We start from the raw sequence: 19918 nt of genomic DNA, 5'->3' as shown, positions 1-19918 counted from the left end.
CAAAGTGTCAAACAGGTAAAATGTGTCGTCTGCCATGCAGAGTTGGCATACCACGGCAGCACGACAGTCATGCAGGAGCATCTGGAAGGAAAGCACCCCGGAGTCATGGTTTCCAGCATTCCAGATGGCAAAGTTAGCATTAGCGAGTAGCGATGTGCTGTTACCTCTGCCAGAGAGGTGATGTTTTTAACCGGTGTTTATCGTTTGTTTGGGTTCAAGATAACTCAAAAAGTTAAGGATGGATTTTCATGAAATTTTCAGGAGTTGTTGGAAATGTAAAAAGGAAGAATTGATTTTATTTTGGTGGTGATCCAGATTCTGGCCCTTGTTTACCTTACAAAACAGGCTTTTTCAAGATGTAAATCTTTTCAATGCAATTCTATAAAAATTAAGATGTTAAAATATATATTTTTTGTTTTCCTTTTGAGGCAAATTCTGTACAGCTTGGATGTGACACTATAGCTAAGTTTGAATGTTTTCAAAATAAATTAGTAGTAAGCTGTTAAGCTTAAATTTATATATGCAACTGATTCAGGAGTCAGTCTTTTAACTTACCAAAAGACAATATGTTGTGACTGACGGGGAATCAGGGGGACATTCATATGATGCAAATGAACAGAGTGGGGTAAAACATACTGGAGCCTGTAAAAAAGAGCTGCATCAACTGGAAGCACAGATGGTGGGCGTGAAATAATTGTGACTAATTGAAAAAATTATTTACAGATTAGTCTACTATTACAATAATAGTTAGTTGGAGGCCTGAAACACACCTATCTTAATTCAAAATGTTGACAACACGTCACTGAAAATACTTGGCATGCTTCAAATTCTCAACTGAGATGCCAAAGTTGTTCATATTTTCTGTGCTGTATTAACATGTCAGGAGGGGTCTGATGTTTCACTCAGTTTATTTTCCTTCCCAAACCAAGTGAGGCTTTACTACTTTTACTTGATGCTACACAGTTGCATCCACTGATGCCATCAAGTAACAAATCAGTCTATTTCATTCCAATCTTCTCTGAGATCAATGCATTTGCACATATTGACAAATATGTGCAAATGCATTGTTTTCAGATACTTAAATAGTTTTTGCAGTTATTAAGAAAGAAGAAAGATTTCAGGTAACAATCAGGAAATTGTTTATGCAACTACAAACTGAAAGTTTTTGTGGGATTTCTTTTTCAGTAAATTCTAATTTTGCATCTGATAAAACTATAAATGAGATCAGCTTCATAAGACATTTGTTCAAATTACTGCACAAAATGATGTACAGATCTGAAACTCCCAAGCATAAATACTTGTAATATTCGTCATCAAATCAAATCTAATTCAACCCCTTGACACCAATTGGTGCAAATTTGTGGTAAACAACTTTTGGACATTAAATTCTTTGTATCCAAGAATTTGTTGGCCTTTTAATAAAGACACAAAAATTATCTTACATCTTAGCTTTGCAGAACATGCATGCACATAAAAAAGCACGCACTTATAACTGAGCACAAAAAGTAGTTTGCGTAGCACTTTCTGTGTTCCAGGAGTCATTACTAAATAGCCCATAAAAGGGAGGCACTTATGATAAATGGCTACCTTAGCAGTAGTATCAAGGCATGCAAAAAAATCATTAGCACCCCCAGGAACCCAAAAAAGGATCCCTTGCTGATCTCAAATATAACAAAGGGAACGTCTGAGACCAAAGGAGGATGCAAGTAATCTTTGCTACCAACAAACAGATGCCCAATTAAATCAAGCTTCAGATTTTGCAAAGACACAGCATAAAGCAGGAGCAAAAACAAGTCTCATCCAGTTTAACCTGGATCCATTACCAGTTTATTTTCTCCCCTATGGGCTAAGGCTAGCACACAGCCACTGCTGGATCTAAAGCACTGGTCTGCTCAGTCTTTAGAGAGAGGAGATGCAGTGAAATGGTCCTTAGAAGAGTTCTTCACAGTTAAAGTCATGAGGGTCTATAATGACAACTGGCTAAATTCTCTAAACGCTAAAAAGCTTCTCCTTCTGCATGAGAAACACTGGATCGTCCCTCATAAAGAGGAGATAAGCCCATTGTCCAATCCTTACAGCTGCAACACTCAAAGCAATGCTTGATTTGGTTTTAGTACTGACTGACATTCAAATAGATAAATGAGGCCACAAGGGTAAACAATAAACCAGTAACAAATTTACTTTGACTTTTAGAGATGATCAGCCTTGATAACGGACAAGATGCATTAACATATACTGTCTGTCAAGTATGACATGATCACTTTAGGGGATTTTTTTGTAGAACTTTCATTAACTGTAGTTTAGTAACTAACTGTAGTACAGCAAACCCACACAAAACTTAATGACAAATTTGCCCCTCCTTACTTTTTAAGATCTTTTTCTATATTTAAGAAGTGTTAAAATGTCCATTTGTTATTCAACCCAACCAAGGACAATTCTTTACTGGTTGGTTAACTAAAACAGCCAGTAAATCACTGATCCTAAGATTTGGTCATGAATCATTTTTTATTTAAAACAAAGAGGGAGTTCAACTTATAAAAAAATGTTAAAACGTCAGTCCACTCAGATTGCAAGTGATGATTTGGACATGTGACTACTTTCCCAAGCAGTGGGCATTCAGTTAAATGAAAAGACTTTACTAAAGACCTGGAGGTAGCTCTGATGTTCATGAGTCACATGCAGATTGTGGTGCACTGTTGCGTGGCAAGACACCACAGAGCAGCTTGATGCAGCACATCACTTGGGAGAAATGTTTTGTTGACTAAAAGGTTGAATTTTTGAGCAAGAACAAGCAGCATTGTGTAAAATTAGCATTGCATCTCAGTAAACGTCCAACTGGAAATCTTGGATTGTTGATCTGATGTAGCAGCATACTGAACAGCTACTTTGGCACGGCACAATTGTGTGGACCAGCCCATAATCTGCAAAAGTCAGAATGGCCTGTCAATGCAGGTGACCTTAAGTCTGGTCACTATGACAGGATTATTCACATGACCCAAGGGGAAGAGTATGGAAAACAAATACCAGACACCAACAGAGAGCAGTATAAGCGGCCAATAAGAAATGCTTGGAATGTCAAGTCCAAGTGGTGCCTCCATTATTAAGAATATTTCAATAGGGAAGGGGAGCAGGGGGGATTAACAAGAGAAAAACTTCAGGCTTTTCCTTTCTTTGAAAACTTTAGACCTCTGTGTGGCTTGGACAAAAAATAATTAAAAAATGGCCACAGTGCTAATAAGCATCAAATGGTGCAAAAATGTTTATTTTGCTTGTTTACTCAAAACAGCAGGCAAGACTGAGGATTTTATAAATCCCTGAGGGATTCAGCCCAATGTGACCAGTAATGAGATGATAGTCCATTAGCCCTCGCTGAGTCAGTAAACCCAACACTTCAAATTACTTTCCAATTGTCTGTGCCTGGTAAAAAAAAATAAATAAATAAAAGTATGGACATCCTGCAAAATCATTTTCAGAAATTAAGTCAATCTACAATAAAAAAAAACCAAGAAAAAAAGTCAGTGTTTTGGCATGAAAACATGAGGTAATACAGGCACATCTATGTAAAATGCTAATAAAGTGGCCAAATGGGAGTCAACTTGCAGCCCTGGCAGCTCTGTTGCCATTCTCTTCCCACTGAGTCATGCAAGGTCACACAAGGCTCATGTGAGTCAGTGTTTGAGAAAAACAAGACTAGTCAGAATGAAGCTATTCAAATGGCATGGAAATAAATATAAAATCAGTTGGAGAAAGCAACATTTCTTGGCATCAGCAAACTGCTTGTGTGCCGTTTAAAATCAACAAATTTCATAGAAAGTAAAAGCACATTTATTGTAGCCAAACAGATTTCATTATGAAGTTTATCAGAATGCCGCTTCCTTTAGATGTATTAACATATACCCAAATTCTTTTTTCATCCTCATCCTTAAAAATGCTACAAAGTATATTTAAATTACAGCTAATTGTATGTCTTTGCATGCATCTCTAGATGAATTAGATCAATAATTATGTAACAAGTCAGATTTGTAAAAAATCAAATCATTTTCTGCTGAAATTAAAAATTTACTGGTTTGATTTCTTGAAATTTTAGTTCTTGCTGCTGGAGGAAGTTTGAACCACTTTATTGTACAGCGACACCAGATCCGAGTCATTATTGAGAAGAGTTTAAATATTCCAACCAAGTTCAAAGATTTATTTTATTTTTTTATTTTTTTTTTTTACAGGTTTATATTGGGGTCAACTCAACATTTAGTGGAATTAATGGTTCAATTTCTGAGAAATTTCAGAGACATGAACTGTGACGCCCTGACTTTGTAAGAAGGGGAAACTATGAACGATGTTTGATATGAAACATTAACATTTAAAAAGGTAAAGGTGGAAGCATACCTGGCTCTGAGCAGTTCTTTGGCTCCGTTTCATTTTCTGACACTGAAGCCATTAGTCGTCTTCCCCAGTGCTCAAAGTCCGGATGTCCCTCCACAATCATCCCATGCCCTGAAACAGAATAGAAAACAGCTCTGGTTAACAGTGAATACAGCCTCTGCAGTCATCTTGCAGCCAAGCCCCACAAAATGCTGGAGGTTACTGCACCTGCAACAACTCTTTAAAGAAAAATAATATATTTAAAGAAGAAAAAAAAAAAAAAAAAAAAAAAAAAAAAAAGGAAAGCTTGAAACTCCATTTTGCAGTCTAAACTAACATGGCCGCTACTGCACAGAGCATGCTTCATGACCTCAAGCATCCATGATCACACTCAATCCAAACAAGGTTTGCTTTTCTTTAATCCCTTAAAAGTTCTCATTTATGTAGATGTGACATTTTCATCCAGAAGCAGCAATAACGCATCAAAATGCAGCTGTGCCATTATGTTTTGGGGGTGGGAGTTTCATTTTTCATTAAACTCCTCTTAAGCCTCTGTAATGAGGACAGAAAAAAAAAAAAAAAAAAAAGACAGTCTCGAATCTATTATGTAAAATCATAAAAACACATCAGCACTTTAAACTTGCGATTTTCATTTAAAAAAAAAAAAAAAATCCCCATACAAAAAGCAAGACTGGATTGAGGAACAGGATGATGAAACGTTGCTGTATGCACAGTTATGAGTTGCTCACTAAAGAATACCCCGAGGACTAACTGTTTAATTCACATTCACAACTCATTCATCAGTGCCCCCCCCCCCCCCTCCTCCATCTGGCTTAAATTTATAGATTATGCAATTGTGAAAAACTCTGCAGCAGTACACTCATGGTATCTGAAGGTCTCCCCTTGTGCTCAGTTTCTGCAACCAACCTCCCTTGTAAACAGATGAAATGAAGCTTTAAAAAGGTTCCCAACTAAATATAAGCCATTGTCACCCTTTACAGATCCCAGAGCCAGACTGAAAAATTGACTAGTTCACCAGCTCACTGATGGAAACAAACGTCTGTCCTCCCCATGGACCCCATATATGAAAGATGGACGGAGCCTCCAGCGGTTAAAAGTGAAGCCTATGCGGAAGTTCATAAAACTGCAGTTCCCCCGTCATTCACTATGGTCTGGCTGAAAAACAGAGCAAATTCCCATAGACTCCCATGTTAAAAAGGCCATCTTCACAGCAGAAATAAAGATGTTTACAGCCTGGTTCAAAAATCCATTTTTGGTTTATAGGTCAGGTTTACCTTCATCACAACTGTGGGGGGAGTGATTTTTTTTCCTAACTCACCCATTTAAAAGTAATTTAATCTTGAAATTTGGCATATTTAGGGGTGTGTCCTTTTGATTGACAGGTACCAATCTCCTGCTTCAAGTAAGAAGAACGCAGAACCGTGGTTTTTAGCTGGTTAACAACATGACGCTTACCTCTGTTAGCTAGTTAGCTCATGTTATCTCCAGGTTAGCTCTGTAAGCTCTTTGCTACAGGCAGCTTGGAGTTCACTCGATGTCAATCATCCACCATGACGCTCAGAGCCCCCCTTCACAGCTCTACCTCTTTGCCCATATTTGTATTTTCTGGGCGAGACAACACGCATGCCCCTGCCAAGATGGCGATGGTATGAACCGCCCACCGAGCTTCAATTCAGCTCCTCAGAAACCTATGGGTGACGTCACGGAGGCCACGTCCATCTTTCTATATACAGTCTATGGTTCTCCCCAAATGCCTTAAGCTTCGCTGCAAGCTTACATTTGAAAACTTATATGCAAAAATCACTTCATCCAAGATTATATTAAGAAAATGATGTTTTCCCTGCAACTGCCAAATACATTAAAACACCGATGTAAACAAGTTAATTGCTATGGCTAGAAGCAAATGAAAACCATGCTTTGCACTGTTCAGAACAAGCACAGGTCAAAGTTTGGGGGTATTTTGTTGAAAACTTTCACTAAAAGCAATGAGAATCAAGTCCAATCCCTGATTTTCTAAATCTGACCTGAAATGCCCTTACCATAACTAATACCTCCAATTCTACTTTCATGGTATCCAGTCGTTTTCCATCTCTTCCTACAACAGTTTTTATAGGATAACTGTATTAAAGCAAACCACTCTGTTGGGCAGAAATGCAACAACAGCAAGAACAGAGACCAGCATCTGTGCATGCAGATGTGTTCAACAGATGGACAGGGACACAGAGGAGAGGTTGTGTTGAAAGGTGGACCAGTAGCCTACTGAAAGCACAATTTATCAAAGCCGAACAAAAGGGGGGAAAAAAAAGCCATTATCCTCCCAAATCACTCAGAACTGTGACAACTTTAATCCAAAACATATTGGTGAGTTTCTGGAATCTGTTTGTCAGCCAACGCAAGCAAGAGATATGTCCCACATTGACAAGATGATTACAAGCTGAGCAAATGGTAACACTGTTGGCTTCTGATCTGCATGCTTTAAAGTCGTGTACATGGAGGAAGGTGCGTTTGGATGACCAGCAGTGTAAATTCAAATAGGTAAAGTGAATAAACAGACCCTGGTGGATCCTGCATTTAACTGTTGTGACAAAAGAGCAAAAGATGTGATAAAATTGTTACTGTCTAAAAATAATCATTGTCGTCATCTTCCCATTTATATCCATTTTTTATCTTTTGCTTCTGATGATTGCTAAGCACTTGGTCAACTTTAGTTTTCATAGACGTGCTTTCACATAAATTTAATGTAATAACTGGTTCTGTTTCTATTGGTATAAAACAGACTAAGCACCTGCTGCTCATTTAAAACAGTGAGTCAGCAAACAAGCTGGAAACTGCGCGAGTGGGCTTATTTGAGAGCATTTCAACTGGGAAATAGTCTAAAATCTCGTGCTCAAAATGCATAAGACACCTAGTTGAGATTAGGTGGTCTAAAATTTCAATCAAATATGTTTTAAGTTGATGACAGGAAAGGAAAATTTGATGGTGCTACAGGAAACATCAGCAATTTAGGATCTGTGTCCATCAGAGCAATATGGAGCGGTTTTGCAAATAAAATCAGGGTTATTTCAGTCTTGAACCTTGAATTTAATGCACCACACAAGATCTGAAAGCCAGGACCGTCCACTAGTTGCCCCAGAATATTTTCAGCCTACCAACTGAAACGTTTTCATTAAACGCCTTTCAGTACAGAAAAGTTGAACAGCCTGAAGATCAGCAGGCACTGGATAAACAGATTATACACTAGGCGACCTCAGCTGCTTCCCACAGCTCTCCCATCCCAAATACCAAACCCTCCAGCCATTGCTTCAACCTGCTCTCACTAAACAGCTCAGTTTCACTCCTCGACTGCCTCTGGCCTAGCCCTTTACTTTGGGAGCATTGCTGGAATGAGATTAAAAGCCATCTAATGTGATATCCACGTATCATTGGGACCAGTTTTTAAGATCCAAACAGGTGGGCAACACATGTCAACACTGTGTCAAGACATCCAGGAGTATTTTCATGGAGTTATTATATAATCCACATAAATACGATTTGTGCTGCCAGTTACACATGAAGCAACGGCTACAATAGTTCTGCTTTATAGACCCTGATGCTTCCTAGAAGGCTAACCAACAAAGAAAACGCATGAATGAGCGGTTCAGCATGTTGTAGTCCTGCTACCACGCATGACAAGACGCGATTCTGTCAGCACCTCTGGGCAGGCTCGGCGAGTGAAATAAGGGCTGCGACCAGTTGCAAGACTCATGTTGTGGGCTCATGTTAGAGCTGCCTTACTCCTCCAGATCAACTCATTTGTTTTCATTTTGGCACTGCGCCGACCTTAAAAGTCGGCCACTATCCCTGATTAGTTTTCAAGCAAGAACGGCTGATTTCTTAGCCTCTGAAGTTGTTAATGCTCAATTTCAGCAACCATGTAAAAAGCTCTTCTGATTTTTTTTTTAAACTATTTAAAAAACAACTAATTATTACAATAATAATTCATATAGAAAAGAATTTTATATGAGACTTTTTCTGACTTATGTCCAGATTCAGCTGGGACAAGATGATTGGTTAACAGAAATTAGAAATTAAGTCTGCCGAGCCCAAGCATGAGTTAAAGTCAAGTATTCTCCACACAAGTTTAGACACTTAAGCCAATAATTGCATTTTGTAGGGAAAAAACAGTTTACATTTATCTAAAGCAAATATTTATCTTTTATTGAAATCATCATCTAAAGCAAGGTTAACTCAACTGAACTGATCTCAGTCCCCCCCACTTACTGAGATAATGATAAAAGTTGAAACACAGCTGGTTAAACCTGTTTTTTTCTACTATAGTACATTTCTAACTACAGTCTCATCATGGATCTAGAGCAGGGGTCATGAGCTCTGGTCCTCATGAGCAACCATCCTGCAGGTTTTAGTGTTTCTCCCAGTACAACACACTGGATTCAAATGAAAAGGTTCTTCAACATTTTATCTTCTGCACCTAAACAAGCTATTTATTGGCTTAACTTATCAAGCTTTATAGTCCAACAAAAAAAGCAACTTAGTAAGCTCAAATGACATCCATCTTGGGAACCAAGTTCCCACTTGGCCATCACTTTCGTTGTCATGGTTTTTCTAAAAATAAACATTTTCACATCTCAATTTTGGTCTAAAGCCAACGAGCAGCTGAGGACCTTTATCCATTCTGTTGCCCAAGATTTCTTAATAAATGTCCTAAATCAAAATGTCATAAATGATTGAATCGTAAATATGAAGAAAACCAAGGATTACATATTAAAAACACACAAGGTCCATATCAGTCAGGGTAGAATGATGGGTTGATATGATGCTGGACTTCATTGCAGATCTCAATTAAGCCCAGGTCGGATTCTGACCATAATTCTTTCCACTTAAATGCCAGTTTACCATCACTGGGACACAAACTTCCCAGAGTTATACCAGGAATGGATTGTAAAATCCCATTTAATGTACCAAAAGTGGCAGTTTCTATAAACTGATAACTATTGGATATGTTGGAAGACTTGTTGGAGTTTGGACATTTGTCATATCGCTGGGGGGAAAAATCACATAAACCTGAAATTTAATACAAAATATGAAAAACTAATTTTCTTTGAATATAAAAAGATAAAACTGAAATAAAAATGAGGCAATGCTGCTTTCAGCTGACTTTACTGAGCAGCATAGATGAGCAATAATAGCTTAGTAATATCATCCTCCAGCTTTGTTCCACTAGCCGAGGAGGGATAAAGACCAAGGACAAGCATCCATCAATCTCCCCATGCTGTGAACAAGCTCACCTCCTTTTTGTCAAACTGCAGCACCGGGCACATGCCATCAGAGTCCGCCTACTGCAGCGACCCGGCAGAACCCAGTCCTGCCCTGCTTTAAAAAAAAAAAAACACACCTGTTCTAGCCTCCCATGTGGAGATCTGTCACGTGAAACATGCACGCAGCTCGATCAGCATCCGTGACAGCATGTTGCGCCCCACCCCTCTTCATGGAGATGTAACCCAGAGGTAGTACATCACATCCCATCCCATCTGGACTGCTCAGCACATCATTTCCTCCACCCGCCCACCCCACCATGCTACCATCAATCAAAAGAAAAAAAAAAAAAAAAAAAAAGGGTGACAAGCATGAGGGGTTTAGCGTAACATGACAAATGCACACTGTGACACCTGAGAGACGAAGCCCTGGCGATTCAGTTAAAGCTTTGATCATGCTCAGATTTGGGTCTCATGGTTCGGAGGGATTTCAGTCCACCTCTCCCCCAAGCATGTCACCTTGAAATGCCACCATGCAGCAGCTGGTCAAACAGGCTGACATTTATGAACACCTTATGTCACATGACACTGTGTGCCAACTTGATTAAATGCAAGAAAGAAAAAAAGACACGCTTTTTTAGGAAGTGACCAAGGGGGCTAAGGGGGCTTTGCTTCAGCTCCCAGACCCTGCCTTTTGAGTCAAGCGATTTGCAGTCAATTGTACAATATCATTCCTGAATAATCCTTTAAGCCTCTTGTTTTAACGTAATTAATAAAAACTCCCAATAAATCCGTTAGAGATCTGCAGGCAGGTAGTACCCTATGTGGTGGATTTCACCCTTATAGTCTAAATACTTTCAGATACACAAGGTCAGATTTAAGTTTCTGTATGAAAACACAATGTTCCATGTTGGAAACACATCCCAATTTAAAAGTGTCTCCTTTAAAAATGTTTTTAAAAAATTTCTCTCAGCACTGAATACAGTCTCACCATTCTTCATATGAACACTTGGGGGTGTGTTTTGACGAGTTAACCTTTGATCCCAGGACTGTCAGATATTCTTCACCAGCAAAATGTCAAGGTTGCCCATTACGTTACGTAACTGCGTGGGATGCTCAGTGTGTCCGTGTTTGCACGAGCCCGCCATAAGAGTTCTGACATTTGTGCACGGGAGGGCAAGATGTTTGGATTGTGCGTGTGCACACAAGCCAGTGTCAACTAAAGGAATCGTTTGCTCAGCGAACACAACTCGGACATTATAGCTTCCAAATGAATATTGCAAATGAATATGCGGTGCCCCCCCCCCAAAAAAAAATAAAAAATAAATAAATAAATAAATAAAACCCCTCCCTCCCCTCCAAGTGATCATTGGTGGCCTCTGCGTGAAAATCGGCATCCCTCGATCACCAAGCGGAAGCAGGGAGCGTGATCATCTTCGTGAAGCAGTGTGTGCTGTTTGTCAGCGCGCGCGCGTGTGTGTGTGTAGCCCCGGGCCACACACACACACGATGATGCCAGCATTAAGCATGATCTTGAGGATCTAGTGGGTCTTTATCTCTGACGTGACTCGTGCCAAAACAGCCCTTTTTAAAAGACTAAAACAACCAAAATGGCACGAAGAAATAACGCAAACAGACATTCCGCTGCTTTGGTTACCTGATGTTCCCACGCGTGGCAAGAACTCTGCATGTGCTGTAATTACAAGCCTGGCTCTCAGTTTAAAAAACGTGCCACTGCCACGACGCGCATACTGCGGCACGAGCTTCCACGCGGACTATTTCATTTTATTATTTTTATTTTTATTTTATTTTTTTCTTTTATGACCCGATATTGTACGTCTCTGACTAAGTATAATGGCGCCAGAAATTGCGGATTTATTTAAACGCAAACTCCACTTTATTTACCAGAGAGAGAAAAAAAATAAACAGATGAATGACATGAACATGTCTGGGATGATGGGGGGGGGGGGGGGGGGGGGGGAAACCCGATCTTGTCTGAAATATTCAGTGTTTTTATCTTTTGCACTTGACATCAACGCCTGCATGATGTTCCGTTTGTGTGATGGAGGTGAGGCGGCTCAGTGATGACAACGTGTGTACTATGCATGATCACACTGCAGATGTCTGAGCCGCTTTTGCTCCGTCCTCAGCTCCCTGTACCCTCACTGGATCTCCTTCCCCTCCCGCACACACACACACACGCACACATACTCACTCACCTGTCTTGGTTAACAGCGCCGACATGCTCCATGCCACGAAGAGAACACTGCAGATAAAACACACCTGGACGAAAAGCATCTCTCTCCTTTTGCGAACTTTGAATATCTTTGCGATTATTGTCTTTTTGGACGGGCTCGGCGCGTGCTTGTCGTCCCGCTCCATGCTTCGCAGCTTGCTCGGCCGGCGGCCACTTTTTTTTAAGCGTCCTTGAGAGCCGTAGAAACTGCCGCCCCGCTTGCCTCTTTACACGGAGCACAGCCTGGATGTGGTCCTCATTTCAAGCCGTCCAGTGCGCAGATGGAGAGTAGTGAAGTGGACAGTCTAAAACCCCCCCAACCCACCCACCCCCTCTTTCTCGTCTCCGCCGCTGAGAGGATGCCTTGCAGCTGCTGGGACTGGGTGACAGCGGGCAATGACACGGCGGTCAAAATTCCGATGTAGGTGTCCAGATTAATTCAGCGACGCTCCTGAATTCGGATTCTGCCAAAGGATGAGTGCCAGACGGGATCTCATTGCAACATGCATCCTGTCCCAACATGCATCCCTTATTATAGCCTATCAGCTTCACTGTTCTTCATCCGTGGTGGAGTTTCTGTTTAGCATAAGATGCGTCAGTGTCCAGTCGCAAACGCAGAACCGCTCAGCTGCGCCGTATCACAAATCCTGCGCACCTGCGTCCGATAAGTGAAGCCAATCTGCGCTCGTCGAGGTTAATTGTTGAATTCTGGCCAGTAGTTTGTGGCGTTTGCCTCGCTCCGGCGCCTCTCTCTCCACATGAATTCCTCCCCAGTGCAGAGCAGCCGAGCTGATGATGAGAGTGTACTTTCACTCAATGTACTAGCCCCCCCTCCCCTCCATATAAGACCGGGCTCCTTTAACTTTCCTGACAACTGCGTGCGCAAATAACCTGTGAGAAATCTTCGTTTTTTATCTCCGTTCTGAAAGCACCTTGCAGCCCCAACATCTATCATCCAGGACCTGGTATCGAACCTATATCGTTGACATTATTTGCGCGTCTCTTTGAGATTAATGGGATTTTCTTACAAAGAGGTAACCTCTTTAGTACTTCTCACGACCCAAAATTTAAAAAAAAAATTTTTTTTTAAATACATATCCATCTACTGCTGTGTTATGAAACCAAATTCAATATCTTTCTGGGTCCTGAGCACATCCCCTTTTATTAACTGGTCACCTGCCATCCTGATATTGATATCATGCTGAATAATTGAGGTTACAGATTCCCCAGCTCAAAGGCATTAATGCTATAGTTTCCCCTCAAATCTAAAACCATGAAATCATTTTTCATGACTTGAAGGGTTTTTTTTTTTGTGTGTGTGTGTGTGCCAAGATTATAATGGCCACACAGAAATGCTTCACAATAAACAGAGCTGTAGGACCCAAAAAGTAATCATGTAATGGGGACTTTTATGTCGTGTAGGCAATTAAATGTGAGTAAAACATGTCCTGCAGTGAGTGACAGATCATTATAAAGCTATGAATTGTGTATTCAATAAATATTAAAGAAGGGAGGTAGTTTAATGATTCATCTGTGGAATATTTGGGGTAATGCTGAGTCAAACCGAGTTTGGCTTCAGCACACAACTAACTAGTGTTTGATGGTTGGCAGCGTTGCAAGTGTGTCACCAATACACAGGCCAGCTAAACACAAGTAGCAGAGTCTACTTGGCTCCATATAAATGGTGTCCTTACCTGGAGCTGTCGCAGCGATATGACAGGAAATAACACAGGCGGCTATTCTCAGAAAGTGAAGGCAAAGATCAATATGTGATCTAATGTTGGGTTTAAGATGGAGCAGCACATCGGGCTCAGGTATTATTCTTTAATGCCCATCCATTTTTGCCTCCCTCAACTCATCAGCCAATGAGATTTAAAGTTATATCTGCTTCAAAGCCTTACACTTTCACAAATGCATTTGTTATTGGTGGGAGAAGCTCTCAGGACCCCCCTGTGTTATCAGCGATACACTTCTGCTTTAATGATTGAGTCACCTCAGACTAGAAACGTTTTTAGATTTGAATAAAATGGTGATTACGTTTCTAAACTGATAGGACAGTAATCCTCTCTAAACTGCAAGAAAATGTCAAACTATTCCGCTAACACTTGAGCTAACTCCATCTTGCAATTTAAAAAAAAAAACAGTGCTGGAAGACATGTGAGGCTGCAGAGCACAGGCTGCTCCTGCTGCCTCCAGGCCTGCTGTAGGTCACCTTTTCTGCCAAGATAACGGACAGGAAAGCTGCCGCACCCTCACAGGTTGACGAAGCTGAAACAGTATGTGAACATGGTAGCATCGCTGCTGCTCTCCACTTAGGCAAAAAAAAAGTTTAAAAAAAAAAAAAAAAAAAAAAACAGCATGTAAGGGTCAAAACCCCTCACAATCTCCTGCAGACCAATGTTATGTAAGATCAGGACTGTCCCTGTCATTACAGATTGAGGCAGCCCTCCAAAATCATTAGCCGTCTTTTCCAAGAAGTATGCAAGACACTGTGTGAGGAGTGTACATGGAAGGCGTTGCAGGTCATTAGTCTGGGCTTTTATGAGTCTGAAGCCAGAGATTGGGTCTTCTGCATGCACACATACACATTAACATGTGTGAGTCATGGTCATGCCAAGGGATTAGTCCCTTCCAGGCCCCAGCCTACACAGCAGGCAGGCAATCGGGGAGCAGAGCCAGGGCCTGCTTACAGAGATTTAGCCGCTGCTTTACACTCCCCGGCTTGTTCGAACTTACATGGCCTTCTTTGCCTTCTCCTGCGCTCATGCAGTTTTGCTACAAAGATAATAAGGAGTGTATTAATGAAGGCAGATGTTACAGAGAGCAGTCGGACTGATGGTAACGCACTGTTTGATACAAATGCCAAATGTGTCATATCCTTGCAGTGAAGATCACAAATGACTTGATGTCAAGTGCTTTGAAAATGACTGTTACTCAACAATTGCCATTTGACTCAGCTCCGCTCACTTCAGCTTCCAACTACATTATTGCTGTGATGATTCATCTTGTTTATTCAATAATTTAACACACTGATTAGAATCCTGTCTTAATAGGCGATGCAGCAAAACCAAGGTACAGTTTACATAATGTTTCTGTAATCATAAAGAAAATTATTCAATGGGAAATTGACTTTGCAAGTTTATGAATTGATCTTTTAAATCTGTCCATTTCAATTAGTCAATGAGAAGAAAGAAACATCAACAATTAATCCTAATATTAAAATCTAGAGTTTAAAATTCAAGGTGAAACAGTTTTGGTATTTAGGTTCAAAATGATCTCATGACCACATGGACTGTTTTGTTGCTTTTTGGATCTTTTGATCACATGATACTGGCTCTAATGAGCAAATAGTTGTTCCACTTTATATGTATAATAACACGTATTTTATCAATATTTCAAAGCCATAATTGTATAATCTTAATGTTGAAAGAAGTTATAGTAAAGTTGTTTTCTTCTGTTCATCTGCACATTTCTGTGGGTGTTTACAGAAGAAATTCAAGACATTCTGAAAACAGAAGCATGAAATACTTGCAGAATAATGACGTTTGCGTCAAATAATTCAAAGCAAATGGAGTGCATAACTGGCTATTTTAGACCCCACAAACTTCACGTGTTGAAGAAGACGTGATCACAAAGTAATAGTTGTAACCTTCAGTTCAGTTCAGCTTTATTTGTAAAGCGCCACTTTACAACAGTGTCATCTTCGGGCCCTTTACAGACAGATCAGTATAAGCCGGTTCACAGTATATAGCCTAGTTAAGGAAAACCAACAGATTGCATCTGCTGAGCATGCACAAAACAGCAGTGATGGATAGATGGATGGATGGATGGATGGATGGATGGATGGATGATGAACACTTGCTTTTGTCATTATAGAGATTAAATCCACAGGTGACTGTTTGTTTAACACTATCTTATCACACAAGTGTCAGAATCCATTTATCTATAAATCCATACACCCTCTCCCCACATACCTGTGGTCGTCAAAGAGAGCAGGGGAAGTCACATGATTCCATATTCAACACACTCATCATTATTCTTTCCAAACTTTATAAGTCATTAGCATATTCACCACTATGCAAGATTTAAGCCACTTCTTTTTCTTACATATTATCAGGAAAATTTCAGATAAGTAGCAGTATATAGAAACATATGCAAAGATACACAATAGGAAACATTTATAGGGCTTGTTTGGATGTCGCTGTCTTTGTCCTGTTCTCAGTCAATATGATTCCATACTACTTCAATAATGTTGAGTTCTGGGCACAGGGAGGATTCATCAGTCTACAATACCTGTTGCCACTGATTTTCAGACCAGTTCTTGAAATCATTTGGCATTCAATTTCCCTTCCTCCCTGTTTCCCCTTCCTTAAGAATGGATTATTGAAAACCACCCTTCAACTGAAACCATTTCTGGTGAGGCTTCAGTGAAGGTTTGAAGGATCAACTACAAGTTTTCAACCAACCCAAATGAGCTCAAGTCACTCCGCTGCTAATCGCTCTTCACTGGCTTCCAGTTGCAGCACGCATCAAACTTAAATCTTTGCTTCTGGCTTACAAAACAATAACTCAAACAGCTCCCGTCTACCTCCACTCCCTAATCCCGACCTACACTCCCTTTAAACAGCAACGTTTCACCAGTGAAAGATGCCTCGTGTTACCACCAATACTTGGGACTAAATCTCTAACCAGACTATTTTCCTCTGTTGTGCCACAATGATGGAATGATCTCCTAAACTGTCCACTCTGCAGAGTCCCTGTCTACTTTTAAGAGCAAGCTGAAGACTCAGCTCTTCAAGGAGCACTTCAACACCTAGTATAGCTATATTTGTTGGAAAGTTGGAGAACTTAGCCCAGTTCTTTGCAACAAACATCTGGTATTAATTCTTTGTATTATAACACAGGTAGGATTATTAAAAAAACAAAAGAAAAGGCCTGTAGCACTTATGAAAGGACCTGTGTCCAACTGGACAGTCCACTAGCACCTTCCTACGATGTCCTCTACTATTTGATTTTGTGCTTGCGTTGTTCTCACTTATATGTAAGTCGCTTTGGATAAAAGCGTCTGATAAATGACTGCAGAATAGAATAGAATAGAATAGAATAGAATAGAATAGAATAGAATAGAATAGAATAGAAAGTCCAGATTAATCTCTCAGGTCCTAAGTCAAGTATTTTCTGGATGTTTTCCTAATTTTTGAGGAAATCACTGTTAGAAATGGTTTATCTCCAGTGGACAGCCCGTTGTTACTTCTCATCTTTCCAATGTCCTCAAATGTTGTCATGACATTGTGCTGAATCTAGTCATTATGCAACTTAGCTTGTTTGGAATTACCTATCTGATTGTATTTGTTTGTTATTTTTCACAGCTAGAACAAATGCAATATGAAATGTCTAAACATACAGATGAAATAGGTTATTTGTTGTCTGGGATTTAGTCTACAGTGGTTCAGTCCTTAAGTGGTTTTTTTCATTCACAGGATTATTCATACACCAGTATTAAGTTACTTAAAAATTGTAAAAAAAAAAAAAAAAAAAAAAAAAAAACAAACAAAACAAAAAAAAAACAGTGTACCTAATTACAAATAATCAGGTGTGGAGATAAAACCAAAGAGTATATAAAGCAGCCAAGATCTAAACAAAAACTTTGAAACACCTTTGGAAAGTGTAGAGCGGTTCTTCAAGACTACTTTAACCCACAAAGACTCAACCCATGAAGCGGGATAAGTCCAATCTTTTTAATACAAGGTCTGTATTTGTCCCTTTAACCAAATGTGAAATAAAAAAGTATCAACATTTCAAGGATATTTGTCATTTATCACCATGTGATATGTAAAAAAAAATTTTTACAGTGTAATCTTCTGCTTTCTGGTGTCCATTAAAGCGCAAAGGACAAAAATCCCATTATGTTCCACAGAATTTTAAACAAAGTTTGTACCATAAAGTGATGCTTATCACATGCCAATACATTTATTATGATCACACTAGAGACTATGGGCCAGGACTTAGACGGATTCTCTGTGATGATGGATGGATAGATTTGTAAAACTCTAAAGGAATGATATTAAGAGATAAAAACTTCTCCTTTTATCTTGACCTAAACTAATTCAGATTTTTTACATCCAGACGTTTAAGAATCCAAAAGGTTCAGCCTAAATTCCTACTTCAAAAAGTGCGGATGCCCCCCCCCCCTCTTTTTCATACAATACAAAGGGAGTTAAGGGCACCTGTCTTACTGAAGTGCTCATGTGGTGGATAGAGATCATGAGCCACCGACACATGCAATAATGCACTGTTGGAAGTAAAGCTACTGCAATGTTTTACTCATGTTTTATTGGAGCAAGCAGACAGATGCCAGATGCCTGCCAACCACTGCCAAGCAGTGGCTGACAGAGAGTAAGAGTGCAGTATAAGGTTGGTATGCTTGCACACAAACAAGATATGTCTCTGGAAACATGCTGATTTTTCTCCATGAAAAAAGCGCCTCAGCCCACTGCAGGAAAAATGAAATATTCATCGTGAGTGTTGAGCATTAGATGGGACCACCACAGGTTTATTTGTATGCTTGTTCAGGTATGAAGAGTAAACAGGGCAGAATCAAGCAACAGAGAGTTTTATCTGTGTATTCTGGAGGCAGCAGTCATCTCTCCTGCTCTCTTCATCTACCGGAACATGAAAACTCACCCGTACAGCTCTTGACAACATAAGGCAGCTGTGTTGATCTTTGACACACACTGCTTTTTAGTGTAGGCAATCATGTAAATGTAGGTTTGTGCTCCAGAAAGCAGTAAATTGATGTGTTGATGGGCTTTAGTTCGTGAAAAATCTTTTGCAGAACACATAATAAATGGCAAATTGGAACAGTAGGTGACTTCTGACTTATTTTTAATGAAGAAAAATCTGTATAAATCCTGTAAAGGCGTTGGATGAACCTGTTCCTATCTGTTCTCTCTCAGTCCAACTAATACGTTGATTCTGCTTTAGCTGAGTTTACAGAGTTTTGGTGCAGATGGGGGCTGAAGATAGTTGTTCACCGGTGTATTGATGTCAAAGCCTTCATCTTCTGAGGAAGATCATGAGATGCTACAAACGACTCCAGAAAACCTTGCGAGGTCACTCTGGGTTTAAACTAAGTTCAAGAGCAGAGTGTCATTACCGCAGGGTGTTCATGTTCCTTTGGCCACTCCGTTTGCATGACCAGTGTTATGTAACTTTAAACATGCTTTCATTAGAGAAAAAATATCAGTTGATATTATTAAAACATTTTACTTGGTATTTTTATGTTTCTTGCACCACAAGTTGCATATTTTAAATTTTTACCAACAAAATCTTGTCTTTTTTTCTGCTTTTTGTATGATCAGCCATTTACTTAGCAAAACAGCAGCCTTATTCCTTTATCCATCAATTCAACTTTTTTGAGTGCTGTTATTCATGTCAGCATGAGCATCAAAGTTGTGTAAAACTGGGGGGAAATATGTGACAATTCAGCAGACAGTGGCTATAGAATAGGAATAAGGCTAGTTATATCTGAGAGACTTAACCTTTTGTAATGAGCTGCACATAAATAACTTCATTATTCTTTTGTCTGCAGGGCAGAAAAGGATGTGTAGGCAGGCAAAGAGCAACCTTTTCCCCTTGCAAAGTAGAGTGCAGAGTCCCATTCAGACCGACCACAGCGGTAATGCCAGCAGAAACATGCAGCCCATTCATTGTGAGAAGATAGCATCAGAGCTGCAGAGACAGGCTGCTAAGTCTATATTAATGCAGGAACCAGCGCTTTGAAACAGAGGACAAGTGAGGGTGAGTTCTTTGAGAGCATTCACTTGAAATAGGGTTGGATGGGGGAGATGCAATAAAATCAGCGAGCCAGTAGATTTCCCTGCTGTGCAATTTCATCGCACTGCACACCTCCATTCTGGACACAAAAGTTATAAGCACTATGTGGGAGGACAGTGAGTAGGAGTTGCTAATGTCATAATCTAATTATTCATGAGTAGGCACGAGGAGTGGCATGTGCTTTATCCTCTATTCTCAAGGTGTTGTCCATCTA

The 19918-nt window shown here is 39.9% G+C and overlaps 1 protein-coding gene across 1 annotated transcript in view; it reads right to left on the bottom strand.

Annotated features, from left to right (window-relative positions):
• The window catches only part of slc24a4b (solute carrier family 24 member 4b), a gene marked incomplete at both ends in the record, with an annotated part of 41292 nt that extends 29278 nt beyond the window's left edge, over positions 1-12014 (bottom strand). The window contains 2 exons of the mRNA XM_079256044.1: positions 4384-4491; positions 11852-12014. Coding sequence (XP_079112170.1) covers positions 4384-4491; positions 11852-12014 — 271 coding nt within the window. The remainder of the gene's footprint in view (positions 1-4383; positions 4492-11851) is intronic.
• Positions 12015-19918: the final 7904 nt, after the last annotated feature.

Source organism: Telmatherina bonti, assembly GCF_933228915.1.
Source record: "Telmatherina bonti genome assembly, chromosome: 16".
NCBI classification, from domain to species: Eukaryota; Metazoa; Chordata; class Actinopteri; order Atheriniformes; family Telmatherinidae; genus Telmatherina; species Telmatherina bonti.
This window is presented reverse-complemented; position numbering and strand designations above follow the sequence as displayed.